At 39.6% G+C, this 22,431-nt stretch overlaps 1 protein-coding gene across 1 annotated transcript in view; it reads left to right on the forward strand.

The window, feature by feature from the left end:
• Positions 1 to 22,382, forward strand: part of mapk8ip3 (mitogen-activated protein kinase 8 interacting protein 3) — a 44,806-nt gene extending 22,424 nt beyond the window's left edge. The window contains 21 exon segments of the mRNA XM_051940949.1: positions 1,731 to 1,788; positions 2,021 to 2,172; positions 4,131 to 4,187; positions 4,301 to 4,471; positions 5,669 to 5,795; positions 7,548 to 7,598; positions 9,509 to 9,598; positions 11,188 to 11,343; positions 13,408 to 13,573; positions 13,661 to 13,858; positions 14,783 to 14,960; positions 15,100 to 15,219; positions 15,999 to 16,079; positions 16,176 to 16,243; positions 16,497 to 16,645; positions 16,749 to 16,920; positions 17,029 to 17,142; positions 19,164 to 19,202; positions 19,642 to 19,809; positions 20,091 to 20,237; positions 21,093 to 22,382. Coding sequence (XP_051796909.1) covers positions 1,731 to 1,788; positions 2,021 to 2,172; positions 4,131 to 4,187; positions 4,301 to 4,471; positions 5,669 to 5,795; positions 7,548 to 7,598; positions 9,509 to 9,598; positions 11,188 to 11,343; positions 13,408 to 13,573; positions 13,661 to 13,858; positions 14,783 to 14,960; positions 15,100 to 15,219; positions 15,999 to 16,079; positions 16,176 to 16,243; positions 16,497 to 16,645; positions 16,749 to 16,920; positions 17,029 to 17,142; positions 19,164 to 19,202; positions 19,642 to 19,809; positions 20,091 to 20,237; positions 21,093 to 21,223 — 2,593 coding nt within the window. The 3' untranslated portion in view covers positions 21,224 to 22,382.
• The last annotated feature ends 49 nt before the right edge of the window (positions 22,383 to 22,431 follow it).

The following is a 22,431-nucleotide window of genomic DNA, read 5'->3' on the forward strand; positions in this document are numbered from 1 at the left end:
TGTAATGTGAAATATGTACACTACCGTTCAAAGGTATAGGGTCACTTAGAAATGTCCTTTTTTTGAATGAAAAGCATTTTTTTCAAAGAGGATGACATTAAATTAATCTGAAGGACAGTCTAGACATTGTTAACGTGGGTAAATGACCATTCTAGCTGGAAGTCCCTTATGCAGTTCTATTAACACATGAATAAAAGCGTGAGTTTTCATGGAAAACATGAAATTGTCTGGGTGACTGCAAAGTTTTTTTTAGTTTTTGATAAGAACTAAAAAAAAATGGGGGTCACCCAAAAATATTTAATTAAATTTAATTAATAAGGGATAATAAAAACTTTTTATTTATTATTAGCCCCACGAGATTTTTTAAGGTAGTCTATTTCAGGAGGAAATACAGACACAAGCCATAAAATGCATGTTAAACAAGAAAAGTACTCAGAGCGCGGTGTACTCTGCCAATCCGCTCAGTCATTGTATCATTTCTGACAAATAAGTCCTGATAAGTTTGCAGTCTGCAGCGGTGGATTTGTAGTGTGATCGCAATCATGTGCTCGTCAGCAGGCAGCTGACATAGCGTTCTCTTGTTGTCATAGTTACAGTAATGCCACGCGTTTAACAAATCCGTAGATCCAGACTATAAGCCACATCATTGCCACAATCTTAGCACTTGGTCCTTGTGTCATTTCTGACCTTCCCCGAAATTTTCATCCAAATCCGTCTTTCTATTTCTGAGTAATGTTGCGCACAGACAGACAGAAGCACAAACATACGCCGATCGTCATATAACTCCACCGCATTCCTTGGCAGAGAAATAAGCAGCTAGAAAAAACTTGACACAAAAGCTGTTAACCCGGAATCCTTAACCGATGAACTCTGAGAGTGTAAACAAATGGATTTGTCTTAGCAACCGAAAGAAGAAGTAACATGATAGTCTTGAATAATTATCATTGTTGGCATGCTCAAACATGAGAACCAGAGGATTAAAGGCCTCAGTGCAGAGCTCAGTTTTTCTGAGGTGTATCATGTATTGGTCAGTTGCGTCTCACAAAATCATTTATTTAACTTAAGTATCCACTCAACAGCAGGAGAAACTCTTTTGTGCTTCTTAAATCTTTAAAGAAAAAAATCTTCATTCAAATGTGTGTCTTAAACTACCAAAAACCACACATTTTTTTTAATGAGACTCCTAATTTGTGTTAATAGAGAACAGTGATGATATTAGGAGTTATTTTAGGACCAACATTTATGGCCAGAAGACTGAAGTTTGAAATTGTAACACTGACCTGTACACAGTTTGTAAAGCCTCAGTATTGTCACAACAGTGAAAAAATCTCAGCAAGTTAGTTTCACAATACTTATCAAAATACAGGATACTGTTATGTTTATTATATTTTGTATTTTTGTCTATTTTTTGGCATTTTTTGTCCTGCCCAGATAACAACTTCTTGCAATAACTCTTTTTTCTGTGCAGTGACTCTATTATTATTTTTTACACCATATACTTAAATTTTTGTTCTTCTAGTACAGTTTTACATTTTGCACTTAAACTTTTGTACTTATGTTGACATTGCGTCAGTTGCATCGTGTTTTGTTGTCTGATCAAATCAACCTCAGAAGCATCTTTAAAAAGACTGAGGCCCTCAATTTTTCTACTAAAATGTGTCTCCTTTGTGTCTAACTGTTCACTTATCTCAGTCAGACTAAAGACGTCTAACTGTGTTTTTGGCCTGCAGGTTAAGAGCAGAAGCTCTCGGCGCGTCCAGAGATTCTAAGGATGAAGGAGGTGATGATGTGAGTAAAACTACCGCAGGACTCTAGAATCACTGTTAATGGATCTAAAATTAGTATAGTGACAATGTAGTACTGTCGTTGAGCCTCGTATTAGCTGAAAAAGTGAATATTCTGCTCATTTTTAATCAGGTTTTAGTCCAGTGGTTGATTTGTGAGAAAAAATAAATATCTATGATGAATTTACTGCAGAATTTCTGTCTTAGTAAATAATAATCTGCTCTCATGTGCCCAGTTTTCATCACCAATGCAAGATGGCGACATGACAATGACCCAGCGGCGGCGGTTCACTCGGGTAGAGATGGCCCGAGTGCTGATGGAGAGGAACCAGTACAAAGAGAGGCTGATGGAGCTGCAGGAGGCTGTACGGTGGACGGAGATGATCAGGTATGAAGGACAAGATGCTGCTTTAAACTGGGAGTCAACATCTTTGGGTTTAGCTCTTTTGTTCATTCTTTCACTGCAGTGAAGAGTCATTCCAGAATTGGAGGAGATTTGCGCTTCAAAATTTTTGAAAAATTAATCTTCTCTTTTACAGTTTTCTGATACATACTCATCAATAATAGGTAATAAACTATCAAAGACTTGATTGGCTCGGCTTACATGGTACAATTTTTATTCCATATTTTATTTGTTGTTTGCTAGCCCTACTCTAATCACAGTAACAGGGTTCCAAATCCATACTATTGTCAGTTTTTTCTCAGAAGTAGAAGCTAGACATTTAGCTAGCTGTTACTGCTGACCAAGAGAACAAACTTACTGATGAAAAACAGTACAAAGAATTTGTCTTATCCTGATAATATACATAACAGGGTTGCATGAGGTAGAGTGAGAAAATCAATCAAGGATGACAATGTTATGAAAATATAAAAAATAGAAGAGAGGACATAGCTTTGCTCGACCCATTCTTTTGGAAAACTGTTGGATGATGTTAATTTCAGCATATCATGTGAGTCACAATTTTCTTCCTCTTCTAACAACTAAAAAGGTTATGCTAACAGGGTCAGGTTTGACACCTGTTCTATGCATAATAATAATTATATAAAATATTATGTCGATTAAAAAACATTCCCCCAATTACAAGAGACATCAGTGAAAAAAATAATAACAAAAAAAGGAGATTTAAATTTCGTTTTAACAGTTTTATTTGAGATTCAATTTGGTCATCAGAGGAGTGGGACAAGAGAAAAATAGCATTTTAGGGTGACCTCCAGACTGGTTTAGTATTTGAAAAAAATATTTTTCAAACTTTCTTTTCTCCTATTTTTTTTTAGATTTGGTCTCATGACAAATAAATTTACACAACAACTGCATGTTTTAGTATTTTGTGCATGGATTATTTGAAATTTGATGGGTGGGACATAAAATGTCTCCAATTCTGGAATGATCCATAAAGTCCTGCCTCTCTTAGGAAACAGCACAACCATGACTGGAAGTAGAGAGAGCTGAGAAATGTCTCATGTGCACATACAATACCATAAATGTTAAATATTTTATAATATTTCTTTGATAATTTAGTTTACAATAGCTGAAAAAAACAGAAATCAACATGTACCAGACCACAGGTGTTAATGATGCTGACAAAAGTGGAGACTCTACATACTATACATATTTAGACTTTTAGTTTCTATGCTAACACAAGCTGCAGTTCAGCCCAGTTCTGCTAAAAAGTATTTTTGTCATGCTACTGTTGGTCACAACAGAGTCACTAATAGCTTCTTGGTTGCACAAAAGAGCCCAGAATTTTTTGTTATTTTACAGAATGTTGTTGGAGCAAATAGTTTATTTTTGGCATTTTTTAAAAATAAGACATGTAAAGACATTTTGATGAAAAGTCTCAAATTTAATCTTAGATTTGGCTAGCTAATGGAACGATTAGTTCAGGGACCCTTGGAAAGTTGGAAATCTGACAATTCTTTTTGTGTTTCTACAGTTTCTAGTTCTGATAAAGTCAGTTAAACGTTGTCAACATAGAAAAATAAATTGAAGCATAAGGGTTAAACTTTTGTCAGTGTTGTCCAAGAAACTAAGCTACACTGAGCTGAAATTTTATAGATATGTTGTTTTGCAGTTGTAGGCTACTGTAAGCTACTCATAGTAATTTCTCTCACTTACAGAACAAAAATATTAAGTCAGCCGGTTTTGCTTTTGACTATTTTACTACTTCTTTTTATTTCCTTTATTGTAATTTTGTTTATTTTATTCAGTTTTATTTTTTTTAATGGATGGTTGTGTCTTGCAAAGGAGTTTAAAATGTTGTTTTCCCCAGGTTCTGTATAAATAAATAAAGTTTATTACTATTATTATTTCATTCCCTCTGACTTCACTCCTCTGTTTCCTCTCAGGGCGTCTCGGGAGAGTCCTCCAATCCAAGAGAAGAAGAAGTCCACCATCTGGCAGTTGTGAGATTCTGCTTAAATTTAATTTATTCGCTCAAGTTAAAATTAGAAGCACCCTCAGCAGAACTAAACGCAGACAACAAACCTCTTCTTCTCTTTCTTTATCCTTCCTCCAGCTTTGCTCGTCTCTTCAGCTCTTCGTCCAGCCCTCCACCGGTCAAGCGGCCATATTACAGCGTCAACATCCACTACAAGTCGCCGTCGCCGGCTGGTTTCTCTCAGCGACGCAGCCACACCATGTGTCAGATCTCCACCTCCAACCGAACACTGGAGTTCTTCCCTGAAGAGTGAGCAGCAGCCACCAACTGTCACCACATTTACACTAAACCCCAAAGCTTCTCACTCTGCTTTGGCCTAAACGCCGGGTTGCTTGCTCGCTTGTGGTGGAGAGTTTAAAGCTTCAGATTTTGTATTCGGCATAGAGACATATGGTTAAATTTACTGCTCTGATGTTATTGGAAGGAGGTTAGAATCACATTCACACAGATCTCTTCATGTATGCATAAAGAATGTCACTGTGGAAACTCACAGCTGCAAGAAAAGGGATTTCTGAATAGATAATGCATAAAATGTCATCTGATTTTCATCTAGGTCAAAATTCTAGATAAGATAAGATCAACTTTATTGATCCCTCACCTGAGAAATTTACAGCAGCTGGATACAGACAAGGCCTAAAAGAAACAGGACAAGAATTACTTAAGTACAATAATGCTAAAAACAATGATATAATATAGGCATAATAATGTAAAAGTCATGGTGAATTTACATGTAGATATGTGTGTACAGACGAACACAACCTAGTAACACAAGATAAACTACATTCATTTTGGATTATCTCTATTTCATTTATCTTTGTTGAACATATTGTGTTGTTAATTGTGACTGAAATGAACATTAGACAACATTTTTTGGAGGAATCAGTGCAGAAATCCTGAAGAAACTTTTCTAGCTTTTTAATTGTTGATGATTGCAGATGATTTATTTCATATTAAAGCATCACTAAGAGCCATTGCACTAATTAAATGGATTATTGGACTCTGACAGAATCAATTTTAAGTGATACAAGTGAACATTTTGTCCTTTTATGTCTAATTGTTCTGAATGTAAAGCATGGTTTGGTGTAGAGTTTTAGCTGGAAGTTTAATTTTCTGTGTATTTTTGCTTTTAAGCTCCATTTTGAAAACACAGAGACACATAAATACATCTTAGAAGCACTAAATGTACAAGAATCTACCCATTAGCTTCACTATAAAATGATTATACAATTGCTTGGCTTCAGCTATGTGAGAGCTTTGTTTAACCAGAGCAACTTTCTGCGCTGCTGTTGCTTGTCTCGTCTTCTTCTTCTTCTTCTTCTTCTTCATGTCTTGTTCTGTCTGTCTCCTGCTGCTGGCTGGCCACGCTGCTAACGCTTCGCTATCTCTCTTCTTCTTCCCTCCCCTCGCTTCCAGACTGGCCAGTAACGGTGTTGCGTCTCTCCTCAGTGACTCGGCACTGTTGGCCCGCCGAGAGCAGCGGCGTGAACAGTACCGGCAGGTCCGAGAGCACATGCGCCGCGACGACGGCATCATGCAGGCCTGTGGATGGAGTGTGCCGTCCAGATTCAAACAGGTAGAAACCCCACAGAGTCTCCACAAGCAGAGCGAAAACATACAATTAAGTGAGTTTGCATGAGGAGAATACCACTCCAGATGTTTGATTAAATGAGTCACTGACAGATAAGGAGGTGAAAAACCTGCTGGGTTCAGATTTGTTGGAAATTGTGTTCAGAAATAACTTTAAAAGCCTGCGTGGAACCGTGCTTTAATAAACCTGTGAGAAGCTCTCAGTGGAAAGTTCAATCTTGTAAATGGGTAGAAATGATTTGTAGTAAAATGTAAAATTGGCGTACAAATAACATTAATAATGAGGTCACACAAAGACCCATTTTGTAACATCTTGTTTCAGATTTTAACCCTCCTGTTGTCCTATTTATGGGCACCAAAAAATATTGTTTCCTTGAAAAAAATCCAAAAATTCAGCCAAAAAATTACACAAATTTCTGAAAATTTGCAGAACAGGAAGAAAATTCCAATAATTCCTTAAAAGTTTCCCTTAAAAGTTTTATTTAAAAAAATCCCCCAAATTTGACAAGAAAATTCATGTAAATATTTTCAAAAATGACTAAAAATCTTCCACAAAATCCTAAAAATATCTAAAGTGATTACATATATATCAGTAAAACTTTTAAAATTTTCTTTACAAACATTCACAAAAAAAATCAACCAAAATCCAGCGAATTTTGCTGGATTTTGGTTGATTTTTTTGTGAATGTTCTTAAGAAACATTTTTAACATCTCTTTTTTTCCACCAAAAAATGTTCAAATATTTCCCAAAGATGTTGAAAATGTGGACATCAGAAGTTTCACTGTGAAAAAAATAAAAATAAAAATAAAATATATATATATATATATATATATATATATGTATATGTGTATATATATGTGTGTGTGTATTTTTTTTTCCACATTTTCAAACTTAACAATGGGTCAATTTTGACCCACAGGACGACACGAGGGTTAAACCAGAAGAAAGTGTGAAACTGCATTCCTGTTCACCAACCACTGACTTTGAATGATACCTGAGCATCATTTCAATAGCTTATTAACTTTTATTTCAACACATAAAAGCCTGTTTTCAGGTTTATTCTCACATGTGGAAGTGGAGGCAAAGTTGCTGTAGAGAGAAGACTCACAAAATTTTTACTTGTCGACCTTCTCATTGGTTGTCCAACATCCCTCATTAAATTATTGATAGGACAACTGAAATTGATCGTGGGTCAGTGCTCCGGTCAGACTGCTAATTAATGCTGTTATTGTTTGCAGCAACAGGAGAATCCAATTTAAAATCCTTAAAAAACTGTTTCTTGTTTATCAGCTAAATGTGCAGAATGGCAGATATGCTTTAACAAGGGTAGCTGTTTAGTAAAGTAGCTGTTTTCCCGTATTTTTTATTGTTTAACAGTTTGAACAGAAAACACCAAAACCAGCAAGTCAATACTCCTGCAGGGAGCCTCATGTATTTTATTTCTTCAGTATTTAACTATGTAGGGGAGCTGTTTTCACTTTTCCGTGGTCAGAAATGGCAGATACAACCTTTATAAAGCACTGGATTTAGCTTTATTTAGCTTTATTCAAATGTATGGCTCTATAATAGCAGCCAGAGTAGTAAAGAATTTTCTATATTTTCCACTTTGGTTTCAAGCATAAGCATGATTTCAAAGCATGGAAGTGTGCCTCTAGCTGGTCTGGCAGGCTAAAGGTTTGCAGCTCGAAGGCCAGAGTGTGTTGGTAGGCAGGTGGCTCTAACTCTGGTCTCCCGCAGACTGGTGGTCAGACGGACAGCGCTCAGGACAGCCCGCTGAAAAGACAACAGGCAAGTGAGACCGACAGAGAACCAGCATGCACCTTTATGGCTTCCCATCCCTTTAACCTCCCACCTAAAGCTCTGACTGCAGCGACGACACACTGAATTATACACCGATCAGGCATAACATTATGACCACTGACAGGCGAAGTGAATAACACTGATTATCTCTTTATCATGGCACCTGTTTATGGGTTGGATATTTTTGGCAGCAAGGGAACATTTTGTCCTCAAAGTTGATGCTAGAAGCAGGAAAAACGATCAGAAATGACAGAAAATTACTCAAGTGTGTCCAAAATAAAGTCATATTTGTCCTTAATAACTACAGTGTTCTCAAAATAACTTGAAATTAGTCTAAAATGACATAAAACCTGTCAAAAATGTTTTTCTATATGTCCCAAATGACTAAAACTTATCCAAAAGTCCTAAAATGTGTCAAACATTACATGAAATTTGCCCAAAATTACCTCAGTTTACCCTAAATTAGTCCACAATGACTCAAACCTGTCCAAAATGCATAAACAATTGTCCAAAATAACTCAAAATTCACATGGAGGCCAGGTACGTCGCTTACCTGGGGAACACATGGCACCAGAATGCACTATGGCAAGAAGGAAAGCTGGTGGAAGCATTGTGATGCTTCAGAGAATGTTCTGGTGGGAAACCTTGTGGATGTTACTTTGACACGTAGCATCTAATTAAGCATTGCTGCAGGCCATGGACACCCTTTCATGGAAACGGTATTCCCTGACAGCCATGGCCTCTTTCATCAGGATAATATGCCGTGCCACAAATCAAAAATGGCTCAGGAATGGTTTGAGGAGCACAAAAACAAATTTTAGGTGTTGACTTGGCCTCCAAATTCCCCAGATCTCAATCCAATCCAGCATCTGTGGGATGTGCTGGAAAAACACATCTTACACATGAAGGCCCCACCTGACAACTTCCAGGACTTAAAGAATCTGCTGCTAAAATCTTGATGCCAGATACCAAAGCGCACCTTCAGGAGTCTAGTGGAGTCCATGCCTTGACGGGTCAAGGGCCAACACAATATTAGGCAGGTGGTCATAATGTTGTATCTGATTGGTATATGTGCAGATAATCAACACGGCGTTCTGTTTTGTAGACAAACTTAAGACTTTCTGAGCTCCGTGTTAAGGTTCTGTGACACAACTTTACAGTTTCTTCTGAAAATGCATGAATATTAAGTGATTTTTTCCCCCCATTTTTAAGCATGAGTCATGAGTTAGAATCACTGTATTTCACACATTTCAAACAAATGCTACTTGTAGACACATAACACACTTTATGACTGCAGCCCTCTGATAAAATCCTCTTATTTTATGGAGTTAAATCCAAGTGATTTTCTGTCCCCTCTATCAATTTTGTTGCAGCCTTTTAACCTTTAACCTCTGTCTGTCTCAACCTGCCCGACTTATCACGCTGATGTTGTCATCTCTTAACTCCTGTGTTGTTTTCTCAAAGGAAAAATCCACTCGTAAATAGTTTCCAATAGTTATTAAGTGTGTTATTTCAGTTTTAAGTTGTGGAATAATTGGAAAATCACCCCAGTTTAGTGTATTTTTAAAGAGGCAGAGGTATCAGTTCCACCTCTGACAGCTCCCACTGCAGAGGTGTTAGAGACACTTTTTTCCCCCAAACTGTTCAAGTTCTCACTCTTCCTGCTTGTATCTAAATCCCTCCTCATGTATAATGTACATGTTCAGATTTGTGAAAACAGTGGAGTTTTCCTTTATCGCCTGCTGAGAATGTGCTGTACATGTATACAGCACATTCACACACACTGTTTCTGTTTTCCATTAGTGCCCAGTAAAATTGGAGATGTTTTCATGGAACCAGGCAATAATTCTCTACTTTGCTTGTCTCCTCCTAACCACTTTGTTGCCTCTGATTTTTAGACCACCAACGAGAAAGAGGACAACCGCATGAAGAATGTTCCTGTTCCAGTTTACTGTCGCCCCCTGGTGGAGAAGGACCCCAACAGGAAGGTGAGAGGTTCAGTCGTGTAGCTCGCCAGTTAAAGGTCCGATCCGCTCAGAAATGTCTTTTACGTGATGTTTGATGTGAGAGGACTGTTGTCAGATTCATTTGTAGATGGAAGAAATTTTCTCTGTGCTCACCTTAAATCTCAGCTTGAGACGACTTCGTGCAAAGTAGATTTGAGACATCTCAGCTTGTTTTGAAGACGAAATATGAAATCCTCAGCACCTTCAGATCAAACAGGCTTAGAATGGACTTTACTGTGAAGGAGAAGACATCTTTTGTCTCCTCCCAGAGACACAAAATGTCTTCTTCAGTTGAAATCACATTTAACTATGACCACTTGTTAAAGGAGAGTCATAACAGGTTCACAAGTTAATAGACTGTATCTGAAGGGTCACACTGACACCACATTTCACCAGGATTTCGTGAAAACTTCCATTATGTAACATATAAATAAAAGCTTAAGCTTAGATCTGTTTTAGTTTTCCATTGAACCATTTGGAAAGTTAAAAATCTTTCTGTTTCTAGAGTCAGCAATGCTGATAAACGGTGTCACTTTGGTGTTTTTTTTAAGATAACACATCTTTCAAACCTTTAGAGGGGAAAGTGTTATATGCATTTAAATTTTCTCATTGCATGTGACATTTCAGCTACCGGTATAACAAGACTTTAGAGAAACACCTTCACAGTAATCAATACCATCACTCTCACATTCTGCAGTTGAGTAAATGATCTAACAAATATGTGTTTAGTGACACAATGATGTTGCAACTTTATTTTATTGGGTTGAAAAGTCAGAAAAATATGTGTTAATATCAACAAAATGGACACTTGGATATTCATGGAATCTGGATTTTACAAATGTAATTTATCTTCAGTGGCATTATAATTCCATTGTCTCACAAGCAAATTATTGGGGCTGGACCCAAATATCCCGAATATCCGAATATTCGTTCGCTACGGCAGTATCCGGATATTAATTTTGGTATCCGAATACCGGGAGGCCAGACGAATGGATCTGACTATTCGGGCCCCCCCCCCCCCCCCGAAAATCCGGATATTCGTCTTTAATAGGGCCCGAATATTCGGAGGCCAGAAACCACTATTCGGGCCAGCCCTACAAATTATTAATCAAAGCAGACTTTCTTTGGTCTACAATACAGTAAAATCGAATTTTCAGAACTGAACAGCAGGATGTTTTTATGACCTTAACATTTTCTGCCAAAGTTACGGCTTTAGTTTACTGGTTCTGTATGGGTGATTTCTGTATTTGTGTTATAGCTGAACTTTTCTCTTGAGAAATGCTGCTGAAACTCACAGGATCAACCCACAATCATGTAGTTTTTATGACCATGATGAGGGGTGTGAACTGTCTTTGTAACAGCAGTATCACAACGTGACATTTTATTTAATTTATCTAGTCATAAATATTTAAAATCCTGATAACACCAAATGCATATTCAATCCCAGTAAAGAGTCTAAGCTACATAAAACATGGATGTTGTCTCAGTGATGTTACTCTCTCTCACTAGGTCATGAAGGTTAAAGAGCGCTCCAGCAGTAAATGTGTCTTTCATGCTTTTCATTTCTGCAGCTATGGTGTGCAGCTGGAGTGGACCTGACGGGATGGAGGGCCGGCAGCCAGGAGTCGGCACCGAGCAAAACGGCGTCAGGTAGCAGCGACCCTCTTCATGCTGAGGAAGATGGAGGAGATAAGCAGAGCAGCCACACATCTCCAGAGAAGAGGAAGGTAGAGCAACTGTGAAACCCATCTGAATAGAATAGAATAGATCTTTATTGTCACTGCTACAGAAAATAATGAAAATCGATTTAGTACTCTCCAAATAGCAGCATTAAAAATAAACTATGTAACACACCCTAAAAATATATATACAACATAAGAGCAAATACACAGTATGGGAATGGTTTGTGGCTAGAGACCTACTCTGCACATAATATGAATTGCACTGACATAAATACTGCATTTGTAGATATATGATAATGTCATTCAGGGGAGAGGGAGCAGACATTTGACAGCTTGGGGATAAATGCTATTTTTGAGTCTGTTGGATTTGAGTCTAAGTGTCCTGTAGCGTCTACCTGAGGGGAGGGAAGAGACAAGAGAGTGTCCTGGGTGTGAGGGGTCTCTGGTGATTCTCCTGGCTGTCCTCTGAAGTTTGCTGGTGTAAAGGTCTCTGAGCGGAGGAAGCGTGGTCCCAGTCACCCGCTCTGCTGCTCTCACCAGCCGTTGCAGGTCCTTCCTGTCCTCTGTAGTGCAGCAGGTGAACCACACTGTACAGCAGTAGGTCAGTAGGCTCTCAATGGTGGAGCAATAGACGTTTGTGAGCAGTTTTTGGAGGATATGAGCCTGACGCAGCTTCCTGAGTACTTATAGTCTCTGTTGGGTGCCCCCCACCTGGTGTGTAATGTGGGTGGACCATGTGAAGTCCACAGAGATGTGGACCCCGAGGAATTTGAACCTCTCCACCCTTTCTACCTCCTCTCCATCGATGTAGAGGATGGAGTGCTCAGTTCACTTTGATCTTCTAAAGTCCAAGACCATCACCTTGGTCTTTCCGGTATTGAGGTTTACGATGTTGTGATGACTGTAGCAACGAGAGGTTAAAGATGGTGGCGAAAACCTCTGCCAGCTGTTGAGCACATGACTTGAGCACTCTTCCTGTGACACCGTCTGGACCAGGTGCTTTCGTTGTGTTGACTCTGCTCAGGATGACTCTGACCTGATGCTGCTGCAGCTGGATGGGGTTGTCTCGATCAAACTCACCCGGCACTCTGGGTGAGTTTGATCCCCAGCTTCACTGCTCTTCCCTCTCTGGAAGAGCAGTGAAGGTGGGGGTCTGTCCATTGCGTTAGTCAAAACGAGCGAAGCACTGGTTCAGAGTGTCCGGTAGGGTATTGTCTGTGGAGTCTGACATTGTCTGACCATCCTTATAGAGTCTCTTGACCCCGTGCCGCATGTTCCAGGTGTTGTTGTTGTCAAAGTGTTCCTCAATGCGCTGTTTGTATTTGCACTTGGTCATTTTGAGGTCTTTTTGCAGGGACCGTTGTGCCTCTTTATAAGCCTGCTGATCTCCTGACTTGAAGGCAGCCTCCTGCGCTCTCAGCAGGGCACGCACCTCGCTGTTAAACCATGGTTTTCGGCTTGGGAACATTTTAACAGTCTTTGTTGATGTGACACTCTCAGAGCAGAAGTTGATGTAGGAGACCACAGCAGATCTGGGGGCTTTTATTACTACAGTTTACTTCAGATGTTGCTGCACACTCGACTAAAGTATTTACAGATGTGGAAGGGTCACATTCACCTCCCCAGACTGAATCAATTAAACTTTATTAATATAGCACTTTTTATACAAATAAAATGCAACACAAAGTGATTTACAGGTAACAAAAATAAAGATGCAATAAAACAATACAAACAACGCCCACAGGCTATCCCATTTAACACGTGCAATGAGCAAACACCAAGTGAGATAAAATGAAATAAAACAAGATACGCTAGATAAACAAATAAATGAATGAACATGTCTGTTATTAAAATAGGGGTAGATAGAAATAGAAGTCAAAAATTACAAACAGAATAAGAAATGTTAAAAATGAAGAACGAAACTGAATAGACTAAGATATGTAAACAGGTAAATAAATAGAGAAGGCGATACATAAAATTCATTCTAAGAAGAGGAATACGACAGACAAGAACACTGCATTGAATCTGTAAAATGTAGCAAAAATGGCTTATGTGTCTGTAAAAATATCCAGTTTTCTACTGTAGCTTACTTTCTCTCCTTCCTCTCAGTCGAAGGAGCTCCAGGAAACTGACACCATGAGCAGTCGAGTGTGGATCCTCACCAGCACTCACTCTGCCAGCAAGGTGGTCATCATCGATGCCAACCAGCCTGGTTCACTGGTCGACCAGTTCAACGTCTGCAATGCCCACGTGCTCTGCATCTCCAGTGTGCCAGGTGAGTTTGATCGAGACGCTGTTGTGCTTTTTGTTGCATCAAATTCTGTATTTTTGCTTTCTGTTTATGTTTGCGTTGTTTCACCAGCTGCCAGTGAAAGCGATTATCCACCCGGAGAGATCGTGTTGGATCCAGGTGACGGTGGAGCCGGTTTGGTAGACGACACCGGCAGCATGGAGGGCATGTTGGCCGGCATCACGCTGGTGGGCTGTGCCACCAACTGCAGCGTCGCTCGTAGCAACTGTTCTTCGCGCACTGACACGCCCATCATGGACAAAGGACAAGGTTGGTCATCACAAATACTCCTGAGTCATTCTGCCTCAATACACCATTTTTTTGAAAAAAAAAAGTTCACAACTTTACATCTTTAATTTGGCTGTTTTTTTTAAAAAGTGGTGAACATTGATTGAGCTGATCATGAGTACAATCTGGACACGTTGGAAACATTCTTTTTTTCTTCCTTTTGTCTGCCTTTATTCTCATTGTTTAACTCCAGAGAAGGGGTGTCAACATTTTATGAGATTAATGCATATTTTAGTCCTGCAGCCAAATATTTTATTATTTAATGCATGCGTGTGACCATCACCAGCCCTGCCTGAAAGCTAAGCTGATATTCTTTATTAGAATTCCCTATTAAGAGCCACCTCTGCTTTCAGAGTGGTTTCACCAATCATACCTGCTTAATGATTGTCCTAGTATGAGCCATAAATGCAAAAAAATCAATCACAGAAAAAAAAATCGGCCTATTAATGGGAAAAATTAGGTTTTATGGTTGGTTGAATATCAGACTAGATGGACAATTTTTTTGCTTTGCATTATTTTATCAAAACAGGATTGTGCCATTAAAGACCATTTATGCATATCAGTGAGCCTGTAAAATATCAGGACTTTCACTACATTATTTTTCAAGTTGAAACATTGATCCACAGACTAGAAAGAAGGAAAGTTGCAAAAATCAACATGACCCCAACTTCTTGAGGAATTTTGAACTCAAAAACAAATATTACCTTTCACTCCAGATGGCACATGGTCAGTTCGATCAACATTCACCACTTTTAAAAAAAAATAAAAATCTGTCAAATTGAAGATGACCAGGTGCAGGACACTGAGGCAGAATGACCCTCCTGCAGCTGTTGCATTATACAGAGATGGGAAAACTGTCAAGGCTGCTGGTCTGTGCATTTGTTTAACTGGTGGTGCCACTTTCAGCTCCCACAGCTCCCCCCATGAATGGGAAGATCCACCCTGCACAGTCGGCTGAGGAAGCCACGGAGGCCACAGAGGTTTCAGAGTCAACAGCCAGCCATACAGAAATGGGACCTCCAGGACCATTTACCGAACACGTTTTTACCGATCCTCAGCCTCGTCCAACAGATTCCTCTGACAGGTAGGAAGTCTGACAGGTCATCAGGAATGTTAAATTTATGAATGTATGAGACAAGAAATAAAATTACTACCTTTAACGCCGCGCCAAATGAGCTACAGGTTCTACATTTTGAAAGTCTGCATGGTGTCTGTCCACACAGGAGCTCAGGACTGTCCAAGGAGGAAGCATCTCAGCCTGCAGAGTCGGAGGATGGAGGAGACGAGGCCAAAAACTACACCAGCGTGGCCCCCACCATGTGGCTCGGAGCCCAGAACGGCTGGTGAGTCACTCAGCCTCACAGTTTATACATACTTATTATTACACAGGTTTATAACTGTGACAGCTAACATGCAGCGCTTCAGGTTAACTCTTTAAATTGGTTGCACTTCTGCACATAATTTAAGCTAGTTTCACCAAGAAAATGTTTTGTAACCTGGAGGATGACGCAGAACTTAAAATTAGCAAAAGGTAGCTCTTCGTTGGCTAAATTATATGCAGTGTTAAATGTTGTTATTGCTTTTTAATTGCCACGACTATGGTTTGCTCAAGATTGCTGGAGACATTTTGTGCTTTTTTTTTTTAAACATTTCAGTGCAAAATGCTGATGCTATGACATCAAAAGCTCCTTTACCAGCCATACTGTGGCTGCAATAAATGCCTAATGTGGGCTGTTTTTAAAAAAAATCATCCTCACAGTTTGAGAATTTACTTGTGGGTAGTGATGTACATGCAGAGGTTGTTTTTTGAAACTGCAAATTACCAATGTCCCCTAAATGCCTCACATGAAGGCTGTCAATAGGCACAACAATTTACTAAAATTCCCAAAAAACCCACACACATCTGTAGAAGCCACTAGAGTCTCCCCACTTAATTACTACAGTGTAGCAGCTCAGACAGATGTGTGGCCAAAAGTTAGAAAATCTGTACAATTACCAATTATCTGACCGAGTGCTTCTATCCTCCTGCAAGACACACACATATGTTATGACATACATCTTATGAGTTCTGCGTGCTGTGTGCATTTGCTTTGGAGTGACTTTGTTCTGTTTTTCCCTGAAGGCTTTACGTCCACTCAGCTGTTGGAAACTGGAAGAAGTGTCTCCACTCCATCAAACTCAAAGACTCGGTGCTCAGTCTAGTGTAAGGAACAACATCACAACAACTTCTTCTTTCTGTGACAGCTTTTATTATTTATAGCTGCTCTTCCAACAGTCTGTCACCTCTCTGTCTTTGCAGGCACGTTAAAGGTCGTGTGCTGGTCGCCCTCGCTGATGGGACATTTGCAATATTCCACAGAGCCGAGGGTACTTGGCTCGTATTTGAATATTTGTTTTAACAGAGCTCCATCAAATCTGTTTCAAGAATTTTTAACATTACAACGATTCAGGCTCCATATAATCCAAAACAAACCAGTGATGCATGTCCAGTTAATTTCACATGGATTTGGACGGATTAGTCGAGGTTTTTTTAAAGCTTGTGTTGCTGCTTCATGATAAAACAATAGATGGCTGTCAACTGTTGAATTCACTGTGTGCGTGTTTGTGTTTCTGTCAACAGATGGCCAGTGGGATTTGTCCAACTACCACTTCATGGACCTTGGCCGACCTCATCACTCCATCCGCTGCATGGCCGTGGTCCACGATAAAGTGTGGTGCGGCTACAAGAACAAGATCCACGTCATTCAGCCCAAAACCATGCAGATCGAGGTGCGTGTTGATGTGACGTCAGAAAAGTAAAGAGTTCAGCTTTAAGTGTCCGTCCGTTACCTTGCATCACATGTTGCTGATTCGGTCCACCTCTCCTTGGTAGAAGTCCTTCGATGCCCACCCTCGCAGGGAAAGTCAGGTGCGGCAGCTGGCGTGGATCGGCGACGGTGTTTGGGTGTCGATCCGGTTAGACTCCACTTTGCGTCTTTACCACGCACACACACACCAGCACCTGCAGGACGTAGACATCGAGCCGTACGTCAGTAAGATGCTCGGTGAGTTAAGAATGATGATTTATTACATTTTTTAGGGTTTAAGTGTGGTGACTGAGCTGCCGTGGATGTTATATTCTCAATGACATACAATCTGGTTGTCATTCACAGGTACTGGAAAGCTTGGCTTCTCTTTTGTGCGAATCACGGCACTTCTGATTGGTGGAAATCGTCTTTGGGTGGGGACTGGAAACGGTGTCATCATCTCCATCCCTCTGACAGAGAGTGAGTCTTATAATAATAACTTTATTTACATATCAAGGCAAGTTAATTTGTACAGCACAATTCATACACAAGGCAATTTAAGGTGCTTAACAATGGCAAAGAAATACATTCAGAACTAGACAAGCACTCAGAGAACGTGGTACTCCGCCTATATGGCATTGTCAGAAACGCAGCATTTTCTTTGTAGAAATCCAGCATTTGTTTATTAGTTTTTGATGATCAGAAATCATAGCAACATAGAATATAGCCATTTAATATAGATGTACCCACAAACAGAATTACCTTGTGCTGAGCACAGGTGTGTGTTGTGCATGTGTACATTATGTATGGATACCGAATCGCATGACCGAAATACACAGCGAGCGATGGGAATTGGTGGGACTCAGAAACACCCCCACAATTTAATTGTTCCTTGTATCATTTTACGATGGATAAGTCCTGATAAGTCCGCAGCGGTCGATTTGTAGTAGGATCACAAATATGTGATCGTCAACAGGCAGCTGATTTAGTGTTCAAATGTAGTCATAGTTACCGTGATGCTGTGTTGCTATCTCGCAATGATACAGAAATCTTTAACAAACCCATGGACTGTAATCCACATCACTGCCAAAATCTAAACACTTGGTCCTTGTGTCATTTTTGACTTTCCCTGAAAATGTCATCCAAATCCGTTGGTCCGTTTTTGAGTGATGTTGCAAACAGACAGACAGACAGACAGGCAAAGCAATGACGATCGTCACGTAACTCATACAACGCCACGTTCCTTGGGAGAGTAAAAATGATTTAAAGGTAGACATGAATTAAAATCATAGCAATAAAACACAAAAGATTAAAAGACAAGAAAATAGATTGAGCATCTAAAAGAAAGCTGCAGTAAACAATAAGGTTTTCAGACTTGATTTAAAAGAGCCGACAGTTTGAGCAAACTTCAGGCGTTCAGAAAGTTTGTTCCACAGGTGAGGAGTACGATAGCTGAATGCTGCTTCACTTGTCTCATTTCTAATAGCACACTTTAAAAACAGAGTTTACAAAGTGCCTTATAGACAAGGGGAAAAAAGTAAATATGATGAACATTGAGTCCAAATTTGATTCTCAAAATAAATAAGTACAACAATACCAGATAGAATAATAGAAATGCCACATCCAAGCAAGGGAAAGAACAAGAGGAATTAAAGAAAACAGAGGATAAATCCATAAATATGAAGCTAAAAAATATAATTATTGTAAATAATTAAGTAATAAATGGTAAAAGAGAATACAATGAAATATAGAAAAAACAATTAGATGATTAAAATAGACAATAAAAAAATTTTTTTTTTCAAAAATAGGTGTAAAAACAGAAATAGACAACATCACATAAAAGCAAAAGCTGATTCTGTAAGCCTATTATGTAAGCTCTGTCACTCTTAGATTTCAACCTCGACTTTGGACTTTCTACAAGTCGCTCAGTGCAGAACAAGTACAGTAACGAAAAGTGATTGAAAACCTCAAGTTTTCAGTTAACTTAAAAACTACAGAGACAGTGTAGTTGCCACTGTTGTGATTTGTTGGACTTTCTGGAAGCTGAATGTGAAAAATTCAATAGATTCTAATTACATTTAGTGAAAAATACATAACAAAGAACGGAGCATGTGATTTGAATACAAATCCAGCAGGATCAACGTGTGATTTTAAGATTTTTTTTTATGGTTGTACAAGACTTTTACAAACCAAATCTTGTCGAATTGTCTCAACACTGAAGTTTAATTTGGCGGCCTGAATTTTTCCATCAAAAACCTACTACAGCAGACCAGGCCTACTCCACATCCTACTGTAGCTCTGTTCATCTGCATTCTTCTTCAGCTTTCCTTCCTCTTCTCCCCAAAAGCTCCCCAACTTCTACCTCCTTCTGTTTGTCTTTCTTCCCTCAATGGTTTCATCTTTTTCACACAGTGTTGGTCGTAACTATTACTGTCACTGTCCTCTTTCTCCTCCTCTTCCTCCTCCTTCCACCCTCCTCCTCCTACCTCCTCCTCCCGTAGCGGTGGTCCTTCACCGGGGACAGCTCCTGGGTTTGAGGGGTAAGTGGGAGCCTCCCATCTTCCTGCTGTTGTGATCGACCTGTTCTCACCCAGTCAAACCTCTGTGTCCCTTCAAACACTGTCATTTCTGCTTCTGTATGTTTGTGCTACAAGGGTACAAGTCTCAATAAGTGGTGGATATTTAGCAGAAGGTCACATAGTTTTCTGTGTGCAATGATCTTACTTTTTGCAGTTGATGAAGTTGCTTTGCATGCTTGTATCATTGTGATTTATTGCACTGGTGACAAATTTTGTGTGGACAGAATCTGTTGCATGAGTTATTCTACACCATCTTTCATTTTCAGTTGGAAAAATTTGAATATTCTTGGTGGTTTTTCCCAGAAAGATGGGGGGGGTTTGTATTTTATTTTCGCCTGTGCCAGGCTACAAAATGTGATTTTCCAGTAAATATTAGTGACTGATGTGTTTCTTACCTCAGCCAATAAGGTATCTCCCACGTCGTCCGGTGGGGTGATCCATGTGTACGGCGACGACGGTGGATCCGAGAAGAGCAGCGGCAGCTTCATCCCCTACTGCTCAATGGCGCAGGCCCAGCTGTGTTTCCATGGACACCGGGATGCAGTCAAGTTCTTCGTATCTGTACCGGGTAAGTCTGACGACCTGCTGATGTTTGCAGCTTATAAGCCAACACCTGGAAGCTGGCAATATCTGTCTCATCCCAAAGACAAATGTCTAGGCAACATCAATCTGTGAAAATACTGTGCTTTGGCTCTTTAAAAAGTCATAGTTTTAAGTAAATATTTTAGAGTTCTTGTTAGACAGGTGTGAATAATCTGATTAGAAACTTCAGTCCAGATGAAATAAACAGTTTGTCTATGAATCTCTATCTACTCTTGGATTTCAGTTTGTTATTATTTTTTACGACAGGCAATGTTCTGGCCACCCTGAACGGCAGTGTGCTGGACAGTCCATCGGAGGGTCAGGGATCCACGGCGCCCACAGAGACGGAGGCGCAAAGTGTTCAGAATGTGTTGGTGCTGAGCGGAGGAGAAGGTTACATCGACTTCCGTATAGGTGAGTGTTCACATGTGTCCTTAAACGCCTCACACAGGTATCGGGTATGTTTGTGAGATGCAACAAATAGCTGAGATGAAGAAGGTTGTTGGGACATGTAGATATTTAATCAAGACATTGCAGACACAGGATAATAAAACATAAAAACTAACAAAGGAGAAATTTGCATTGTTAACTGACAGTAATTAAGTGCTGTATTTATTTAATGTTTATGACATTATTAGTTTGATTTGTATGATTATTTTGTATGTTTGGTTTGTCGTCCAAAATGTCGCATCAGCCAAAATGTAAAAAATATCAGAGTTTTCTCCATTGTATGTATTCTCTAAGAACAAGTTGTATACCAAGCCAAATACCTGAGAACAGTTGGCGATTGTCAGGCACCTAATTGTCAATGAGAAAAGTCCAGCAAAGTAGTAGCTGAAAATGTTTCTCAAGATCTTAAACAAAACTGAACACTTCCTGATTTGTGAACATATCACACTCGTAAATATGAATGGATGTTAATGTTTTCTTATTTTCATCAAATATTTGACAAAAATGTCATTGTTTAGTATATTGTCTGAAATGTTATAAAAATGTCATACTTTAGTATGTCATCAAAAATTTGGCAAAAACATCATAGTTTAGTATGTCATCCTAAATGTCACAAAAACGTCATACATAATACAGAACTGTGCACAGCCAGATTGAACCCCTCATTGATTACATTTGAGGAGACCGGAAAATTTCCTATTCTAAGGTTTGTGTCGGGTTGTGTCACAGTCATTTATAGCTTTTTTCAATTAAGCTTTGTGTCTTTTTTAATTGTAGCAATGCAATTCTTAAGTTCTGATTCATCGGTTTCATTTCCAGGGGATGGAGAGGACGATGAGACGGAGGAAGGAGACAGTTCTGCCGTTGCGGCTTCGCAAATGAAACCTGGTTTATCCAAAGCCGAACGGAGCCACATCATCGTCTGGCAGGTGTCTTATGTACCTGAGTGACACCTGGACCTGCTTTAACACCCTGCCCACCCATCTCCTTAAAGAAACCTCCTCCTGCCCCAAAGCTTCCAGCCACCCAAACCTTGTAATTTTCCCCCGGTCATGTAAAAGTTCCCCTTTCTTGGCTCTAAAACGACCCTCCAAGCCGTGTATCGTCCCCTGTAACTATTATATCCCCTCCTGCCCCGTCACCTTGTAACTTTAATGCCTTGTAAGTACCTCCTCTGATCTAGTAATCTGCCTGCCATCCTGTTTCTGTCCCACCCAGGGCATTGTAACTATCTTCATGAGCCTTGTAACCCAGCCTCATAACTACCTCCCCCCTCTGTATCGATCTTATATTCACCCTGTAAGCACACTGTATCTCCTCCTATATTTACCTCAATTGTCCTGCATCTGCCCCTAAACTTACTCCTCAACTTCCTCCATTTAGTTCTGTGAAACCCCCACTTCATCTTAAAGCAAAGCCCGGAGCCCCAACATGCATCACATGCATAAAAAGTAAAAGATAAAAGAGCAGCAGCAGGTGCAGCAATGCGAATGACAACATTGACATGCATTTTCATGAGAAATCTTATTTTTTAACAGCCAACGGATCCTGTTTAAATGGAGGTAATGATGCAGATGAGGTGTTTATGGTCTTTGTAGGGGGGAGCAGCATGCTGAAGTCTTGGTGTAAGATTGTAGTTAAAGATGTCTGACTTTGTTGGAATTTGAAGTGAAGATGAGCAAATTACTACCTGTCAAATTCAGCACAGAAATCTAGGTTCTTCTGGCTGTCAACTGAAATATTTCACATCCCATCTTGCCGTCACCTCTTTTTGAAGTGTCCTGATTGTTTCACAAGTGTGTGGTTACAAACCCAGTGACAGGAAATATTGTGATGTGCCTGCAGCAGCGAGACAAATTCAGAATGAGTCCAGTCGAAGGGGGTTGAGTTTAACACGTCCAAAACTCTTTTCTCTCATCTGACTGGCTGTTGATGGGACGGTTCGATGTGCAGCAGGTGAACGGTGGCGTGAAGTCATTACATGTACGAGGATTACTGTAAATCTCCAGACGCACTGAAGCCCATCCTCTTTGTTCGATATGGAAATTCTTGCATTGATCTTTATCTGTGTGGATTAAATATTAAACATTTGTGTGCTGAAAACAATAATGTGTGGTGTGTGTGTCTCACTTTGCAATAAAATTAAACATTTTAAAAA

This window comes from Acanthochromis polyacanthus, chromosome 21, assembly GCF_021347895.1.
Source record: "Acanthochromis polyacanthus isolate Apoly-LR-REF ecotype Palm Island chromosome 21, KAUST_Apoly_ChrSc, whole genome shotgun sequence".
NCBI lineage: Eukaryota > Metazoa > Chordata > Actinopteri > Pomacentridae > Acanthochromis > Acanthochromis polyacanthus.